The sequence below is a fragment of the Manis javanica genome, chromosome 1 (assembly GCF_040802235.1).
Source record: "Manis javanica isolate MJ-LG chromosome 1, MJ_LKY, whole genome shotgun sequence".
Lineage (NCBI taxonomy): Eukaryota > Metazoa > Chordata > Mammalia > Pholidota > Manidae > Manis > Manis javanica.
Genome location: NC_133156.1, coordinates 87,689,500 through 87,709,920, shown reverse-complemented (window position 1 = coordinate 87,709,920; position 20,421 = coordinate 87,689,500). Strand labels below are relative to the sequence as shown.

Here is a 20,421-nt window from a genome sequence, read left to right as displayed (position 1 = left end):
CAACAGTAACAAAGATGCCAAAACACGATTACCAAAACACATGATTTTAGTCCATATTCTGCCACTAATCTAAGCTTACTTAGCTTTGTGGGATAACAGACAAATCACTTAACTTTTATAACCTTATTTTGTTATTTAGAAAATAGTGAGATTAATAAGGCAGACGTCTATACACCATTCATAAATAAAAATTTTAAATTATGATTTTCTTCTAGTGATATCTGAATTATGTAGTAAATGCTGAATCTATGCAATGTCATATACTGCACAAGAAAAAAGAAAAAGATGTATGATCCACGGCACATATGTGACTGTGGATCCAAGACTAGTGATAAATTGAGATCAAAGCTGCAACTCAACCTCCTGAAACCCCTAAGGACAATTCTAAGTACAAGCTATATCTCATACACTATAAAATTTTACAAATACTCTTGGCAAATGCTTTTGGCTGATATTAAGACAATGTGCCATTTATTGTATGAAAATATGGTCTTACCAATAGAGGAAGAATTAAAATTTTTAGTTTCATAGCAATATTTGATTTGTTCTTGGATGAATTTCATTGATGTACTTAAGAGCTTCTAATGACCCACTGAACTGGCTCCTTGATTTTCATGAGCACCAGGGACAGAAAATTCTGGGCCTCCATAAACACAGATTTCCTTTCTGTACAACCTGAGATGCTGGTGGCTAAGGAGCTTTTCAATTCCTCTAATTCCTGCATCTATTAAGTTTGAAACTAAAATGTCATCCTCGAAATGTGGTGGATTCATCCTCATGAATAATGTTTTAGATTTACACAGTTTACTCCTAACCAGAAACAAGTGAAAAATACATATTTTTCAAATGAACAAGATAGAAAAAAACACATGGGAAGCAAAACTTGCAAAGTATTAAAATCTTTGCTCTTGTATCATTTGTTATTGCTAAACATTTCCCTACATAAATTAAAGACAAACACAGGACTCCCAAGTTGAGTATTCTCATCCAAATACTGTTTTTCCTTCTATTCTGAGGATGTGAGTGGAAATGACTTTGTTAGCTATTAGTATCTCTGAGGAATACAGAAAGCAAAATGGTCATCAGAGAAATCTGCAAAGGTGAATAAATATGCCAGATGTGTCCAGAAAATGGGACACTAATATAACTGTATAACCTTTATGCCACTGGCCAGAATTAGGACCAACTGAAAATAAAATTAAAGAAAAAAATCCTGGAGAAAACATTTTTTTCTGAGGAGTAAGCCATGTTCTTATAAATTCAAGTCTCAATAACCAAGGAAATTACTTCTCTTTGGCCCAAAAGTAGATTATATATGAATGTTAGTCACTCATAATCCAAACTGAAGAAAACTATCCATTGGTAAGACTAAGGGTGGTTTTACATGAAATACACATGTACCTGCTCATTACCTTAGCTCTTCCATATACATGTACTTGTTTTATTCCTTATCATTACTTAATAGTTTTTAAAATACAAGCATTAAATTTTGTCCCATTACCATAAAATTTTTACACTACTTCTGGATTAGTAATAAATACATATTTTAAAGAATCATCAAAATAGCTTATATTTAAAAAGCATGTGCTAAGTTCAAATACCATATACTAAGTATCATATATTCAGGCATTAAATCCTCCTATTATTAGTCCTGTTTTATAGATGAGGGAACTGAGGCTTAGAGAGGTTAATTTGCCAAGGGGGTCCCACCATTAGTTAGTGGCAGAGCTGGGCTTTTTTAATTCTTACATTATTTTACCTTTAATGCGAGTATGGTATTATGAGTTCATGTTGCAAGATGACTATAGGCAGGTTTATACAGCTCTGGCAGTCTGAGCAGCATCAGCTGTTATAAGCAGATACCTGTCCCAGATAAAAGAGCAAGCACTTTGTTACCTTACCTTTGACCCTCCTACTCCAACTCATTTCCTGAGTATCCTATGGCAACCAGCCCATCACTCTACATACAGTGACCTATGGATGCCTCAATATATAGACAGACTCAAAAGACACAATTTTTCTGCGTGTATTTTTATATCTACTGTCTATAATTTGCTACTCACGGTGCTCAAAAGGGAAGATAAATTAATATCTTACTAATAGAGGGCCACTAAATTCTGCTTTGTGTTTAAGAAATATTATCTGTTACTGAAATAGCACTGGTTACAATTCAGGAAACTTCAATTCTAATTCTAAAGTTGACCTTGAGAAGATAGCTTCATTCCTTAGTTTCTTTATGTAAAAAGAGAGACAATAATATGTTTTGTATTTTACAGGCTTTTGTACAAAGAGATGGTATATGCAAAAGTATTTTTAAAAGAAGTATAAAGGTTCTAAAAATATCTTCTATAAAGTCTCATATAGCTAGTATAGCCAAAAACAAAGAAGCTTTCTTATTAACCCAGTAAAATTTGTCTCAATTTCCTTTCTAACCTTTTGCACTTAGAGGAAGATTCCATCAGTTTTTTACAATGTCTTCTCCCTAACAAAATTTCCCCTGTAGTGCACACCTTTCCTACCTTCTCAGATACACTTTGTCTTCTCTATATAGCCTGATCACCTGTCTCTGCTTTCTTTCTTGCTAATTCCGTGTGATTATACTCTTTCTATATTAGTTGTTGCCTACATTGTTTTACACTGCTTAGTTTACCTTAATTCAAATAAATGGTTATCCAAATATGCAATGCCTGTTTTATAGGCAAGACATACAAGATGAGTAAGAACCAGTCTGTCAATTACAATTATTATACCATTCTAGTAAGCCAGCTGACTAGTTCCAGTGCTACTGTTTTCACATGCGTATTTGGTTATTCCCAACTAAACCTGATGTCATCCACTGGATTCTAAAATCATTAGAGTGCTAGCATACTACAAGATTTGACTTCCCATTCCCAGGTGAAAGATACTGAATTCTTATGATAACTTTAGTTAATAGTTTATTTCTCTGCAATGTCATATATGTTTAATCTCAGGGTATAAATCCATGGGCCCAAAGGAATTTCAAAATATGTTTTATAAATAAAATTCAATAAAAAGAGGCATAATTTCTGCCACTAAAACTTTAAGAAGGGAGTTTTAAAAGGTGCATATTTTTGAATCACACAATTTGAAAAGGACATTAATTTCAGAAGAAAGAAGCTTCTTGGTATTTCTATTTCTGAAATTCATGAAAGAGCTGGAAACTTTTATTCAAGAGTTTCAAGGGGGATTTGATCCAGGTAAAGCTACTGAACATGGAGGCATGGGAAATACCAGCACCGAGCATGGTGTAAACGGGGAAAGAAAAAAAGAAGTGATAAGCAATTCACACAAGAACATGGAAATAAAGTTCCAGAAAGTAAAATTATTTCCTCTCTCCCATACTTCATTCTGCATTTTTGTGCATGTGTATTTCTCTTTCATACATCTTCAACCTCTCATTCATTTCACCTCAACCTATATATATGTGCTTAAATCTATTTTATTTTAATACAAAAATGTCAGGTCCTATTCGGTTGTTAATCCTAAAACCACTACATGTGCCTCTCCACACCTCACGTACTCTCAGTAACCATCAAGCTGGAAAAATGAGTTACAGCAGACTTCTAAATTCCACTTCCACCACTCCACTGAAACTGTTCTTCCCAAGACCACCAAAGTTCACCTCACTTCCCAATTCAGGAAAGTCTTTGGGTCTTTTTACTTAAACTTGCTGTGCAATTTAATGTCTACATGAATGCCTTTCCTAGTTCAATACATTATTCTCCCCTAATCACCCTCTTTCCTCTCCAATTATTTTCCTTTGAGGCTTTTCCTCATCTTCACATGCTTAAGTGTTAACTTGCCCCACAGTTCCAACTCCAGGCGCTGCTTTTACTTATTACACTGGGCAGTTTCACTTATGAACACCCTTCACCTATAGCATGGTCTGTGCCGATAATTCCCAAACCATGATGGACTTGTCTGAGAGCTACACCTCACCATAACCATAAACCCCAATCTTGCCCATACCCTAACTTTAAACCTGGATCCTAACTCTAATCATAACCCTATCCTCCCGTACACCTAACCCTGGCCTCACCCTAACCCCTCACCCTCATACTAACCTTCACCCATACCTAACCATAACCCAAAACCAAAACCTAAGCCAAATCCTAACACTGAACCCTAAACCCCACTCTCGCTGTAACCATATACTCACCCTACACCTACTGACAGCCCTAACCCAAAACCTAACTATAAGTCTATCCCCTAACCCTCCCCCCTCACCTTCACCCACACAGAACCAAACTGTTAACTGAATTCTCATGCAATCCCTCAGCCTTAACCCCAAATTCTACAGAGCTACAGACCCAGATCTCTGACTTTGTATAGGGCATCTCTATCTGAATGCTACATAGACATCTCAAACTTTAAACTATCCATGCTAAATTATGGTGGTTTCTTCAAAGCTCTCTCTATATTCTGTTAGGTGTATGGGGAGGACAGGGTTACAGTTACAGTTAGGCTCCAGGATAACGTTAGGGAAGTGCGAGATGGAGGTTTAGGGTTATGGTGAGGAGCGGGTGATGATGAGGGTGAAAGTGAGGGGATGGAGGTATGGGTAGGGTTAGGGTTAGGGTTAGGTCTAAGATGAAGTTATGGTGTGGGTTAGAGCTAGAATTTGGGTTATATTTGGCTCTATATTCCTTCAATCAATAGCACCACTGTTCATCTCACCATCTATAACTAAAACATAAGAGCCTCCACCTTCATCTCCAAAGTATTCACTCATTGTTAACTATCTGGGATCTATCACCTTATCATCTTTCAACTAGACAATTACAATTTCCCTGTAAACTAGACTCTGTTCTCAACCCTGTGCAATCCATCTCTATGTTGATGTTAAGTGAGTAACTAAAGCATAAACTTAATCATATCATGTACCTTGTTTAAAATCTTTGAGCTTTAGTCTAAAATTCTTGATGTACTCCAGGACTTCCTAGTCTGGTCCCTGCTTTTGTTTCTGGTCTTATATTCTGTCACTTGATAGTACTGCACCTGTAATTCAACTGGCCCAAACTACCTGTCATTCCTTGGATGCATGACCATCCCTTTCAAGACTTCATACTAAACTATTCATCACCCAAAATACCCTTTCCTTACTCAACTTCCATTCCAGCTCAGACTGACTTTCTTTATGAAAAGTCCCAAGCTGAATTCTCCCCTCCTGTATTGCTATTATAATGAGTCTATACTGCAGTTATAAAGTTATTGTTTATCTCTCCTACTATTTATTTCCTTGAGGACAGCATAGCTTTGCACTTTGTAAATATTTGGTGAAGAAGCTTAAAAAATAGGACAACTTCATTTCTATATTCCATAAAAAACAGAAGTGAGAAAAAGTCATAAATTGCAACTGGTCCATCCAACAGGGACCTTTAGTTTGATGAACTGAGCAAGCACTAAGTTCTCAAAATATGCATGTTATCCTAATCAGCTGGACCTAAACAGCAGCAACAGCTTTCCAGGTCCCCCCCAAAAAAGACAACCATCATTACAGTTGATGTTATTACTTACAGACAACATTATTAATCCTGAATCCCTAACCTAGAGAACATATTATAAAGCCCAGATTTAAAGAGTTAAGGAAAGAAAGGTCAGACATTTCAGTACTGTCAAGATGTCAGTTCTTCTCAACTTGATCAATAGATTCAATGCACTCACAATCAAAATCCCAGCAAGCTATTTTATGGGTATCAACAAACTGAATCTAAAGTTTATATGGAGAGAATAAAGGCCCAGAATGGCCAACACAATATTGAAAAACAAAACTGGAGAATACTATCCAACTTTAAACTTATTATAAAGCTATGGTAATCAAGTTCAACACATTATTGGCAAAAGAACAGATAAGAAAAGATAATATATCAATAGAACAGAGTTGAGAGTCCAGAAATAAACTCACTTAGAGTCAACTGATCTTTGAGAAAGAAGTATAGGCAATACAATGGAGCTAAGACAATTTTTTAACAAATGGTACTGAAACTAGATATCCATATGAATGAATCTAGACACAGACCATACACATTTCACAAAAATTGATTCAAAAGGGATCATAGACCTAATGTAAACATAAAACTAGAAGACTCCTAGAAGGTAACTTAGGAGAAAACCTAAATTACTTTGGTTATGACAATGACTTGTTACATATAACACTAAAGGCAGGATTCATGAAAGAAACAATTGATAAGCTGGATTTCATTAAAATAAACAAACTTCCACTCTATGAATAACAATGTCAAGAGAACAAGAAAACAAGCCACAGACTAGGAGAAAATATTTGCAAGAGACACATCTAATAAAGGGTTTTTATCCAAAATATATAAAGAACTCTTAAAACTCAACTATAAGAAACAACGTGTTTCAAATATAGGCCAAAGACCTAAACAGACACCTGACCAACAAGGAGATATAGACAGCAAATAAGCATATGAAAAGATGCTCCACATCATATGCCATCAGGGAAGTACAAATTAAAACGAGATTCCGCTACACACCTATTAGAATAGCCCAAATCCAGAACATTAACAACATACAAATGCTGGCAAGGATGTAGAACAAAAAGTATCATCATTACTCGTGGAAACACAAATAGTACAGCCACTTTGAAAGACAGTTGGTAGGTTTCTTACGAAGCACCTGCTATGAAAAAGCTTCTACCACTAACCATAGCACAATACGTATGACATGTATCACTGCCGAAATTACTCTTACTATATATTCAGCAATTGAGTTCCTTGATATTTACCCAAAGGAATTGAAAACTTATGTCCACACAAAAACCTACACATGGATGTTTGTAATAGCTTTACTCATAATTGCCCAAACTTGGAAGCAACCAAAATGTCCTTTAGTAGGTTAACTGATAAATAAAACTGTGACAGATTGAGACAATGGAATATTATTCAGCACTAAAGAGAAACAGTTATCAAGCCATGTAAAAGACATGGAAGAACTTTAAATGCATATTACTAAGTGAAAGAAACTAATCTGAAAAGGCTGCATACTGTATGATTCCAACTAAATAATTCTAGAAAAGCCAAAAATATTAAAGGGATTAGTGGTTGTCATGGGTCAGGGGCAAGAGTAACAGAGATAAACAGGCAGAGCAGAGGAATTACTCTGTATGATGCTATAATGATGGACACATGGTATTATTCACTTGTTCAAATCCATAGAATGTGCAATACCAAGAAAAGAAACTATGGACTTTGGGTGATTATGATGTGTCAATGTGGGTTCATCAGTTGTAACAAAGGTACCACTCTAGTAGGGTATGTTGATAATGAGGGAGGCTATGCATGAGTGTGGGCAGGAGGTGTGTGTGGGGGCAGAGGTATATGGGAAATCTGTCTACCTTCTCCTCAATTATGTTGTGGAGCTACTAAAAACTAGTCTTAATAAAAAACAAAAAGCAAAGGGACCTCTGAAACAGTTAACAAAAAAAAAAAATGGTCAGGAATTCGCTGGATTTAAGCCCTTCAGTCATGACTGGCTACATACAATGATCAGGAAAGCTCAGGACCTGGGTATTTTTCTGGACTACAGCTTTAGCTTTTCATCCATTCTCAGAGGACCCCATGATCTTAAAATCATTAAGAATAATTGATTTATATAGATGAAGTAGGCACCTCAAAAAGTATGTTAGTGGTTTCCAGGGAGAAAATTGAAAGCACTGAAAATACTATATATATATATTTTGCATGTGCTAGATTTAAAATGAACAAATACCGTTTAAAAATATTTATGTGCCATTATTTATCTTTCCTTTGATATCTACAACTAAGAAGATATTGAGTTACTTAAAATACCAAAATCTCAGAGGCAGGGCTTCCCTGAATTTAAGAGCCATAGAAGAAGGAAATGCAATGGCAGATTGAAGACCTGCACCTTCTGAGAGCCAAGACCAAAAAAGCTAAAGTCTGACTGAAGCAAAAAGCCAAGTATTCAGTGGGTTATTATTGACCATCTACAATATGAGAATGAGTTACATTCATGAGAAATGGGAATAAAAGGGAAATGGGAGCAAGAAATAAAATTAATTTTTAATAGAAACCTTAAGCTCCTCACTTTGTTAGCCCACTAATACAATAGTTATAGACTATTAAAATGGTCTCTTATGCTACTTTGTAGACCTAATTGGAAACATACAAAATATAAGGGCATCAACTGGTGAGGAGACTCAGTAATATTCAGCAAACAGTTGAATATTCATAATCTAGAACTCGACCTCATTAATACCTGGCATGCAAAATGAAAAACTGTTGTAATATTACACATTAAAAGAGTTCAGTCTTAAACCTCAGGAAAACAAAAATGATAGTGCTTAACTGCAACAAACCACATACAGGAACAACTCTGAGTGCAAGGACTGCACCTGTTCCTGCCATACTACATGAGACAAACAAGGGAAACCCACAACCACAACTGACCATGTGTGCGGCCCCATTCACCACAGAACTTCTAGTAAAGGCATGTTTCAGGAGAGAGATTACGATGATGGCATTAAATAATGTACCAAGGAAACTATGTGCATGACAATAGAAGAGAGAGGTTTTGTTTTTTCTTTCACATAAGATGTTGATAGTTGAATGTATAAGACACTCAAGAGGAAATGCTTTTAATTAAAGAAAAGTGAAAAGGAAAAAAATCCTGGCTTGTCCATGCAAATACCTGGACTACCAATTTCTGCTACAGAAAAGTCACAATCTCAGCATACTGGTACTACAAAGACATTTAAAAGCTCTAGTATCAACTAGGCCTCCAATACTGTCTGACAATCTTCTTGTTTGATCCTAGTCAGTTCTATCTCTGAGCCTATATAGAACTATTTTAAAAAATAATCAAAAAATATTTTTTAGATTATTCTTCACTGTCTAAACATTTCACCACCACCACCACCTTCAGAATCCTCAGATTTAGATGAGGTCATGAGGGTGGGGCCCTCAAGATGGGATAAGTGTCCTTATAAGACACTCTTTCCATGTGAGGACACAGTAAGAAGGCAACCATCTAAAAGCCATGTAGACAGCTCTCACCAGAAAGGGACCATACCATGCAGGCAGCTTGATCTTGGACTTCCAGCCTCCCGAACTGTGGGAAACAAGCTTCTGTTGTTTAAGATACTTAATCTATGGTATTTTATTATGGTAGCTCAAGCTGAATAACATAGAATCATATTTAAGAGTTGGGGATTCCACATATAGGCCCCAATTCCAATTTGACTCAATAGTAGTATCTTTAAGTTAAATAACACTAATGCTGGTTTTGAGCTTGTTTATTAAGTGCTGTCTTTCAGAAAATATTTGTGGAAAATGACAAAGAATAAAAGAGAGGCATGAAATCATAAACAGGTAGAATGCAGGCCTCCTGGAATGCAGTATCAGTCTAGTAAAAATGGAATAAAAGATACTTACCACCACCAAGAATGTAAGAATCCTGGTGGTTCTCCCAATGTGATGTTTTTTTCCCATCTTATCTAAAATAAATAAAAGAGATATTAAGTACTTCCTAATAATACTTTTTTTATACATAGTACAAAACAATATTTTCCCATATAAAATATTAAGGTAATATATAAGATTTTATTCATTAAAAATTTATTCCTACCTCAAGTTTTATAAGTACTCATTTTACCCAGTGATTTGTTGATTAGTAGTTTATAACAGAAGATGCCACCATTATTTTCCTGAATTTGCTTCTCACTGTACCAAAATTTCAGGAGGGATTTCAGGATCTTAAGGCATATCAAAGTCACCATTATTGACATCAATATAAAAATCAGTTATCACCATTAACCAAGCAATTTACAAGAATCTAGGCTTAATATGTACAGACTCTAAATTATGCCTTAAGGATTGAGTTTTTAATAAATACCTGATTTGAGGGGGTGGGAATAAGAAGGCACATGTCTTCCATAAAACAAGAGTAAAAAAGATTGTGATATTAACTTTCCAGTTATTTATATTTCAGGTAAGTTGGAGTTCACTATAATAAAAATTCAGAACACTGTAATAAAAGTTTAATTCTCTAAAAAATTAAGAGTTCTGACTAAATACTCTTTACAAAGTAAATTTAGAAATTGAAAAGTTGGGTGGATATTATAGCAATGCCTTTTCTAAGCACTGGATAGAAGTAAACACAAAAGAAAATCTTATACTTTATTAGGGAAGATAGAACACAAACAACAGCAGAAAAGAAGATTGTATTTATAGTAGAAGTCAAAGTTGACTGATGCTATGAAGGAAAACAAAGCAACTAGAAATATAGATTTCAAAAAAAAAATTCAAGGAATCCTTTCTATCACCTACTATGCAAAAAGTTAGTAATTCTTAACCAGAAAGGTTTTTTTTAAAAAAAAATAGGATCTCAGTGTGGGTAAAATTATAACATTTCCAGAGTATTTTGCCTGGCTTTAATGCATTTGCATATTCTCAGGGGTGGAGAGACGTTCATCTCCATGTCAATGAGTAATTACCTGGGCAACCGAGGGCATGTCTGAACCTGAGAGTTTAAAGGGAGGGGCTGGCTGGCTGGCTTGCTTGTTTGCTTCTTCAGGATCAGAGGAGAGAGATGGCCCTGTACTGCAGCTTGTAAGCAATAAACGGGTTTTAAACTTGATTTCTCCCTTTGACTGATTTCAGTTTTTAGAGATATCTTGCTCTGGGATTTCATCTCCCTGGACTTACATCTGGCAGCAACCAGCAGGGTGCCTCTGAACTCGAAATCTGTCATAATGGGCGCGACCTTTGGGAGGGCTGCTCCTGTGGATGGTGGGGAGGCCCGAGTGGATGCAGCAGCCCAGGGTGCCGCTTCACCTGTTATTATCCCCCCAGCTGTGGTGTTTCCAAGTTGGGAACCCCTAGTGGGGAATTTGTCTAGGGTAAAGCACTTTTTAGAGGGGTGGGGCCTTCCCCAGAACTGGGGAAGGGTGGAAACACCAGAAGCTGCAGAATTAGCCCTCTGGGAGTTGGAAGACTGCTTGGAGACTTTAGGGGGCCTTGTAGTGGCTGGCAATGTAGGGTTTCTTTTCATTGAGATAGTGGAAAATGTTACACAGGAGAAAGAGAGGATTATCAAGGGACTTAGGTGGGAGAGAGACACACTTCAGCATCACTTGGAGGAACTAGGCAATAACCTATGGGATGCTGTTATAGAAGAGAGACAGTTACTGAAAAGGCAGGTCACGCTCCTACAAGATTCCTTAGCAGTGGTGAGGGGGTAGACAGCAGGAAAAGCCACATTGCAGGAAGCTGTTGGGGAGGGGGGGAAAGAGTAGTGCCTTCAGCCCTGGAAATGGTGGAGGAGCCATTGGTGGAGAAGCTTGAGGGAGAAGAGGAAGAGGGGGGGCCATTGGCAGATCTGCTATCCTGGCCACCGCCGGAGGTACCATCTTCTCCTGTTTTAAAGGTCCACCCAGCTGAAATTAAGAAAATAAAAATAAAACAACCATGGGCTCTTCAGGGGTAGGAACAGCCCCCTTCCCAGGTTGTGGAGCACTCTATGCTCCGCCCCTATACCCAGGATGAGCTGGTGGACATGAACGTCCAGTATAGGCAGAGGCCATAGGAATCTCTACCTACATGGCTTTCACATTTCTGGGATATGGGGGTGGAAAACATTGTTGTGTTGGGTACTGAGATGAGTAGAATGGCTTCCCTGATGACTCACCTTTCCCTCCGGCAGCAGTTGTAAAATGCCCATCATGCCTCAGGGAATCAGACACTCCTAGTATGGCTGACAGCTGCCATCAGGATAGTTTGGACTAATCAGGGTGATTTACATATTTTCCCAGTACTTGGAAAATGTATGCAGAGCTCCAACAGGTACTGCGGGAATTGGGCATGAAAAACATCATCTATAATATGGACCCCCAGGGCCCTGATGAGGAGGTCACTATAGGAATGAGAAATCTGGTGCTGCATGCAGCTCCCACATCTCTCTTTGGGTCCCTCCCTAGTGAATACTCTTGCCCTCCACCTGGGTCAACTTATGAGCGAGGCTACTCGTACTTTAGAGATCTGGGGGAGGTTGAAACAATAAGGGCACAGAGGGAAGTACAGGCCATGACTGAAAGAAGAAGTGCAAAAGGCCTCATGAAGGTCTCGAGGACCCAGATGTGGGTTGATTTGATAAAGGCTGGGGCAGTGAAAGAAAAACTTGATGGGCAGCCCAATAGAATATTGTTAGAACTGTGGCACCAATTAAAGCCAGAAGAGTAGTTCCAGCCGCTGAGGTCCAGGACATGGAAACCAGAGTCAAGGCCTCATTGCCCAGCCTGTGTCCCTGCAAAACTTCATGGGAGACAGTACTCAGGATTTGCCAGGTCCCTCACCCCCACAGGAGGATGATTGGGCATTGCAGTTCGACTGAGGGGAGGGTCAAAGTCCCCACCTTGGGGCACATGGTGGAGACCAGAGGCCACATGTAGATTAGCAATTTATTGGTCCCCTGTGAATGTAAAATGTGTCCTGGCACAGGTCGACACAGGAGCTGAGTGTTGTTCTTTGATTCATGGCAACCCTGAGCATTTTCCTGGGACCCCGGCTGTGATAGATGGCTATGGGGGTAAGGCAATTAGAGTGAAGAAAGCCCAAATCTAATTGGGGATAGAGCATTTACCCCCAAAGGAGTATACCATGTACATTTCTCCCATCCCTGAATATATTTTGGGAGTAGATATCTTGCAGGGCCTGTGGTTACAGACCACTGCAGGTGATTTCAGACTGAGGGTACATGTGGTAAAGGCAGTTCTGAGGGGACATGCTAAGCACCCATCTGTAGCTCTGCTTGTACCTTGGTGGGTGACAAATATTAAGCAGTGTAAATTGCCTCGGGGGGCACAAGGAAATTGAAGAAATTCTATAGGAGTTGGAAAGGGTGGGCATCATTAAGCCCACTCATAGTCCTTTTAATCCCCCAATGTGGCCAGTGAGAAAGCCAGACGGCTCCTGGTGTATGACTGTAGACTACAGGGAATTGAATAAAGTCACACCTCCCTTGCATGCTGCTGTCCCCTCTATAGCAGACATTCTGGACACCCTCAGCCATGAACTGGGAATGTATCATTATGTAGTAAACCTTGCTAATGCTTTCTTCTCTATTGACATAGCACAGGAAAGCCAGGAATAGTTTGCCTTCACGTGGGAAGGCCAGCAGTAGACATTCACCATCCTTCCACAGGGATATCTCCACAGTCCCACCATCTGTCATGGACTTGTAGCCCAGGACTTGGCCACATGGAGGAAACTGCAAACAGTGCGGTTGTATCACTACATTGATGATATTATGCTCACATCTGATTCTCTTTCAGATTTAGGAGGGCAGTTCCTAGACTCCTGCAACATCTACAGGTAAAAGGACGGGCTGTGAATAGTACCAAGGTTCAGGGACCTGGTTTGTCTGTGAAATTCTTGGGGTTTGTCTGGTCAGTTAAAACTAAAGTTGTTCCTGAAGCAGTTATAGACAAGGTCCAGGCTTTCCCTACCCCTACAACTGTGGCAGTATTACAAGAGTTTTTGGGTCTTTTGGGCTACTGGAGAGTGCTTATCCTGCACTTGGCACAAATTCTGAAGCCCTTATACCAGTTGGTATGAAAGAGCATCAGGTGGGACTGGGATGAGACATGTGCAGCTGCTTTTACTGCTGCTAAGCAGGCAGTGAAGGCTGTACAGACCTTGAATGTAATGGTCTCATCAAGGCCCTGTGAACTAGATGTTCATGTAATGAAGATGGTTATGGATGGGGTCTTTGGCAGTGGCTTGAATGGACATGCCAACCTATTGGATTCTGATCACAACTATGGAAAAGAGCAGAGGTCTGGTACACCTTGATAGAGAAGCAACTGGCTGCTATGTACCACACCTTGCTGGCTACAGAGCCCATTGCTAGAACAGCTCCTACCAAGGTAATAACCACCTATCCCATTGTGGGGTGGGTGTGAGACTGGACCCAAAGGCCACAGAGTCGCATGGTACAGACACCTACACTGGCCAAATGGGACACATACTTACAGCAGTGCAGCACCCTCTCTACTAGCCCCTTAAGTGGAGAACTCCAACGCTTATTGGGGCCAGTGACTTAAACCACTGGAAAGCAGGAAGAACTTGCTTTTCAGCCCTTGGTAGCCAAGACTCCTTATCAGGAGGGAAAAGCCCCTATACCTGAAGATGCTTGGTACACTGATGGCTTCACTTGTGGGCAGCCCCCAAAGTTGAGGGCTGTGGCTTTCCATCCTAAGACTGAGACAATATGGATGGAGGATGGAGAGGGGAAGAGCAGTCAGTGGGTTGAGTTGTGGGCAGTATGGCTCGTGATCACCCAGGAGCCCTCCCCCATAGTTGTCTGCACTGACAGCTGGGCCACCTATCGGGGCTTGACCCTGTGGTTACTGACATGGTATCGTGCCAACTGGATGGTTTGTCACCGGCCCCTCTGGGGGCAAGAGTTGTGGCAAGACCTATGGGCCTCTGGCTGGACTAAGACTGTTACCATATATCATATGACTGGCCATTTGCCTTTGCCATTGCCAGGGAATGATAAAGCAGACACATTGACCCAGGTGTGCTGGCTACAAGGAAAGCCTGCCTCTGATGTGGCCCAGTGGCTGCACCAGCGTTTGTTGCATGCAGGGCAAAAAACAATTTAGGCTGTAGCCCATCAGTGGGGCTTGCCATTGACCTTTGAAGAAGTCAGCAAAGCCTGGAAGGAGTGACTGTGTGCTCTAAGAGGAACTTACAACGAGTCCCACAGCAACATGGGACAATAATAAGGGGGCCAATACCCCTTGTCAGGTGGCAAGTAGACTATATTGGGCCTCTGCCCATATCAGAAGGATATTGGTATGCCATGACTTGTGTGGACACGGCTACTGGACTATTGGTTGCTTTTCCTGCACATGGTGCAGATCAGCAAACCACGAAGAGGGGCCTGGAGCGTCTCTTTGCAACCTGTGGCCGGCCGCAGGTGATTGAGAGTGATCAAGGGACCCACTTCACTGGACATGAATTACAAGAATGGGTACAGCAATTAGGAATAAAGGGCAAATTTCATGTACCATATAATCCTACTGGGGTAGGCATGATAAGAGAGGTACAAGGGTTTGTTGAAATCTGGCCTGAAGTCAGACACCAATAGTCTATAGGGTTGGTCAGTTTGCCTATGGATGGTGCTGCGGTGTTTGGATGAGAAGCCACGTAAAGGAGCTTTGAGCCCTGTGGATATGCTCACACACCTTGCTGCCTCTCCTATACAATTGTACATCCAAACCAAAGAAGAGCTATTGAAGCCAGGATATGGCCAGCAGAGCAACATCCTGCTGCCAGCCCCTGCTGCCTTAAGCCCTGGAGACACTGTTGAACGGACTTGGCCCTTGACATTTTGATACATGGACCAGCAATGGCTGGCCCTTCTGGCACGTAGGGGGAAAGGCCCAGAAGCTGGCCTTGTGAATATTCCTGGAGGAACAGCTGAATGGCTCCCAAAGGTCACAGTAGTGCACCCAAAACATCCAGGAGGGTAAGAGCATCTTGTGGGGAAGTTTTGTTTTATCTTTATGGCCAGTGCATGTACCTCCCATAGTCCTATATATCGACCCATCTGTAACTCCCACAGAGAGGGGGATGAAAGTCTGGTATACTAGACCAGGACAAGATACCATTCCTGCCACTGTTGTATCACAAGACCACTCTCTTGCATGCATCCTACCTGATGGACAAGATTTGCCTATGCTGGTGTCATTAAAACACTTATCTTATTGCCCTTAAGGTTATTTTCTCCTACAGTCCTTGTGGCCTGAATGCACTCCCAGGCTGCAGCTGCCATGTGATGATTGCTCTAAACCCTCAGCTACTGCCTGCCTGTGGAATGGATAAGCAATGGACTTGATCTGCAGAAGACTTTGAACCTAGCTGAATGCTCTGGCTTGAGGATTGTCCTAATTTTATTACTGTTGCTATTGTTATGTCATTAGTCTCATCACAATGCTCCAGTTTTCTGGCCCAGGGACCATTGTGGAAGAAGGAGAATGAGTAGCTTGTAAGGCGAGATTTCTGGAGGGGTGGACTGTGGGTAAAATTGTAACATTTCCAGAGTATCTCGCCTGGCTTTAGTGCATTTGCATATCCTCAGGGGTGGAGAGAAGTTCATCTCCATGTCAAGGGTAATTACCTGGGCAACCTACGGCATGTCTGAACCTGAGAATTTAAAGGGAGTGGCTGGCTTGCTTGCTTGCTTGTTTCTTCTGCAGCAGAGGAGAGAGATGGCCCTGGACTGCAGTTTCTAAGCAATAAACAGGTTTTAAACTTTATTTCTCTCCTTGACTGGTATCGGTTTTTAGAGGTATTTTGCTCTGGAATTTCCTCTCCCTGGACTTACTCAGAAAGTGGCCCTAAGTGTGAAATAGTTAGAAAGAAGGAAATAACCTCTCTCAGGAAAAAATGGAAAAGTTTAATTTAAGCACAATTAAAATCACTGAAACTCAATTGATCTTTTTAGTGTTTGTAAGCACACAAAATGAAAACCAATGAGAATCTCAAAGTAGATGAATATTGTCAAATAACCAAGAGTGATTTTCTATGTGCTAGCCATTTTTAAAAAGAGCTAAAAGGAGAAATTTTAGGAAATAATGAACTTGAATTCATAAAGATTAAATATGAACAATGAACTGTATATTATATAAATGTAAGCCAGATCCTAACTTGAGTTCTAAGTAGTGACACAATAATTTTTTATCTCTACTACCTTTTATCTGATAACTTCAGTGGTGAATACTATTTTCCTGGTTCATGAAAAATAAAGAATAGTCTTATGAATTAATGAGTCCTTTTGAGGAATAAAACTCTGCTGTCCTGCTAAAGTAATATTTAGTCAAAAATCTGTGTCTTGCCTTTCTTTCAATCTTCTTTTACTATTTTTTCACTAGTTGATATCTTCTTGAAATGGCAAAGCAATGGAGCTCACAGATGTGCTCCAGATACACTAATATTCCTAATCCCTGGACTCATCCCAGGCATATGAACAGCAAGTTTTTCAAAGTAGTTTCCTTATGTTTCACACCAGTTTATCTTGGCTTTACATACTGACTGTGAAATAACTCAAATAGTACTACTCTCAACTAAAAGGAGCAAGTGAGATGACTTATGTAAGCGTTCAAGCGCTATGACTTGTCTCAGTGCCACGAGACTTGCTGGAGGCAGCACTGGACCCACAGTCTTCTGGAAGTCCTACTGCATCAGGTCCGGTGCTGAGAAGTCCCTTCGACACTGACACAACTCCCACAGCCAACCATCAGCGACTGTGAGAGAGCAAGTACTCTAGTGATTCAGACAGGTTTCAAAAACAACCTTTATGTATAAGTGTATGTCTTAGTTTTTTAGCTCAAATTATTTATTTATTTATTTATTTAAATTATTTATTATACAGTTTATATTTGATGTAGTCTTTTACGAAAGGAAGTCTGAGGGTGATGCACTTGTATTTTAAAACTTATTATTTCTAAGAGAAACTCAAAATGCTTCACATATATCATCCTTTTTCATCCTCATTATATTCTTTACTATGTAGTGAGTAAAGTTCATCTGTCTTCTTCAAATTGCAAGTCTGTGGCAGACACAGTTAAAACTTTGGTCCAACATATTAAAGTTAATATAAAAACCATCCTTTCATGCTTATTGAATAAACAACAATTAATGCTTTAGGTATTTCCCAAAGAAGAGATGTTTCTACATAGGAGTATATTTCCATAGTAAACAATATTTTTTGCCTACAAACTAATTACTACTCCACATATTACTGATTATAGAAAGTGAAAGGAAAGGAGCGACACATAGCAGCAATTCACCAGAGAGTTCCGCTTTATTAGGGAAAGGTGCTGGGTTATATAGGAAGGGGCATGAATTGATTGAGGTGTCACTTCTATGGGGCTGGTGGCTGTTGGCTAGGTGCTGGGATTGGGAGGGGGGCGAGAGGTGATTGGGCTTCAGGTGGCGCTGGCGGGAACTGAGGACCCCGAAGAGAAGCTGAAAGTTTGCCATCTTACTGGTGGGGACCCTTCATTCCCCCCTTTTTCCTCTATGGGTTTGTGGACATTGCTTTCTCTCTGGCTGCTTCCTGCTGAACAGGGGCGGAGAAGGGAGTGAGGGCTTGAGGATTGGGAGGAAAGGGTTGATAGGACTCCCCGCAGTAAGGACGAGTAGATGTGGACTTCTTCAGGTTTGGAAATCAATGAAGGTTCCCTGTAACCATAGGTTGGCCAAGAGGATATGGGTGTCAGGAGCCAGGTGTCTGTGGCTATTGTTTCCAGGAACAGTTTCCAGTGGAGAGAGGGGTCCATCTCAGCGTGTGGTAAGGAGGTCACGTGAGGGTGAGGGATCTTCTGTGGCCAGAAGCTGGTAGTTCCTGAGTAAAAGCTGGTTGAAAGCTTGATTAGAGATTTTTCCGACTTGGGATTTGATGAACTTTATTATACAGGGTAAGAAGAGACAGGTGAGAAGAATGATTATTATGGGGCCTGCAATGGGCCAGAGCCAGGTGAGGAGGAGGTTTGTTAGTATTGATGAGAATGGGTTGGAATTGGAAGCACAGTGGAGACTGGAGGCAAGGTCGGTGAGTTTGGTAATGTCAGTTTCTACAATGCTGGATTCGTTGATGTAATAGCAGCACTCTTCCCAGAGGAAGACGCAGGTGCCGCCCTTCTCGGCTGTAAGCAGATCTAGGGCCCGCTGGTTTTGAAGGGTGACTTTAGCTAGCGAAGTGACCTGTCTTTGGAGAGAGGCTAGAGAATCGGCAGTGGATGTCAGGGCTCCCTCAAGTTTGGTGTTGAGATCTCTAACTGCCTATAGAGAGTGACCCAAGGCTTCTCCCGAAAACCCTGCCCCAATGGCTGAGGTGGTCCAAGAGATACTGACCATGATGGGAAGGAAAGCAGCCCTTTTTGTGCGCGAGGGCAAGGGGGGTTGGAGCTCAAGGAATTCTGCCATGCTGTAAAGTGTAAGCTGTGGGATTAGGGTGACGAGAATGCAGGGTGTATCGGAGCTGAGAGGCAGTGAGTTGAAAAGACTGCTATTACACTAAAAGAAGTGTCCTGGTTGCGTAAAAGTCTTAGAGCCGGAGGTAGGGGTGTAGATAGAGAGGCAGTGAAGTGCGCTGGAGGGGGGTGGAGTTGGGCCTACACAGTGGTGGATGGTGAGATTATCTGAGTATTCTGGTTCCCATAGGGGTATGTCTGCCAGGGGGCAGAGGGGTTGTCTTTCTGCATGGGAGGAGTAGTTGGAAATATTAAGGGGCACAGCGGCCAGCAGTGGGCGCTGTAGTGATGCACACAAGAAACAACTGGCTGTGTTAAGGGTGTGGTTGAGAAAGATGGTGGTGTCCTGAATGAGCTGTAATGAAGAGTAGGAGAAATGGGAAGAGGGGTGGGGATAAGAAGACGAAGAGGCACTATCAAGAGTTTGGATAATGACTTTTTCGGAATGTCTGCTATCTGATGCAACTTGAGAGATCTGGGAATGAGAGGGAACATACTTTCGAGAGATATGAAGGGTACTGTGGGGGGTCGAGGACCCCCCGTAGTAAACTGAGGCTGTGACTCTGGCAGCCCATCGAGAGTCCCAGGGATCTGGGATTGATAAGAAGAATGAGCCATTGGGATATTTCATGAAATGGTTGGAGGAGTAATACTGTGGGTACTGGAAGTTACCTATGTAGTGAATGGTGCAAGACTAGTAGGGACATCTCCTGTAGGTATCTAGCCATCACCTGCAATAGGCTTGTTTTTGGTCATAGAGGAAGCAGAGGTAGGGAGAATAAGGGTAGCTGCTAGTGAACACTTCAGTGGAGGGAGGAAAGTGGAGGTATAAAGGCTCAGAGCAGCTTTTCAGAGGGCAGTCTGGTGTGGCAATGAGGGCAGTAACTTTTGTTTGATGCTGTGTGTAAGTCTGTCTGACTTTGAATCGCCATACAAAGGAGGCTGGGGTGGTGGGGAAGACAATAGGAATGAGGAAAAAAAGCGAGAGAGCAGTAAAGGAGGAAAAAGTCATGATTTGGGTATGGATGGCAAAGGGGGTGAATGGGATTTTGGAGGAAAGAGGACAATAAGGTCAGGAGTCTGGAGGGAGGGAGAGTTTTAAACTTTTGTAGGTTAAGAGATCTTTTAGGTGATGTGGGGACAGAATGGTAAGGGGCGCCCTGAATGTCAGTTTATGAGCTGCCTTCTGCAAGAGCTGCCCAGCGGCTAATGCCCGTAGGCAGGGGGCCCATCCCCGAACTGTGGGGTCTAATTGCTTGGAGAGATAAGCTACTGGGGCAAAGGATGGGCCATAATATTGGCCTAGGACTCCTAGAGCTTGACTGGACCTCTCATGAATGTATAATGAGAAGGGCTTCGACAAATCAGGAAGATGG

The 20,421-nt window shown here is 40.9% G+C and overlaps 1 protein-coding gene across 6 annotated transcripts in view; it reads right to left on the bottom strand.

Moving 5' to 3' along the window:
- The window catches only part of SSBP2 (single stranded DNA binding protein 2), a 299,317-nt gene that overhangs the window by 189,634 nt on the left and 89,262 nt on the right, over positions 1-20,421 (bottom strand). For all 6 annotated transcript variants that reach the window (XM_073234476.1, XM_036999672.2, XM_036999693.2 and 3 more), the window contains exon 3: positions 9,438-9,499. In XM_073234476.1, coding sequence (XP_073090577.1) covers positions 9,438-9,499 — 62 coding nt within the window. The remainder of the gene's footprint in view (positions 1-9,437; positions 9,500-20,421) is intronic.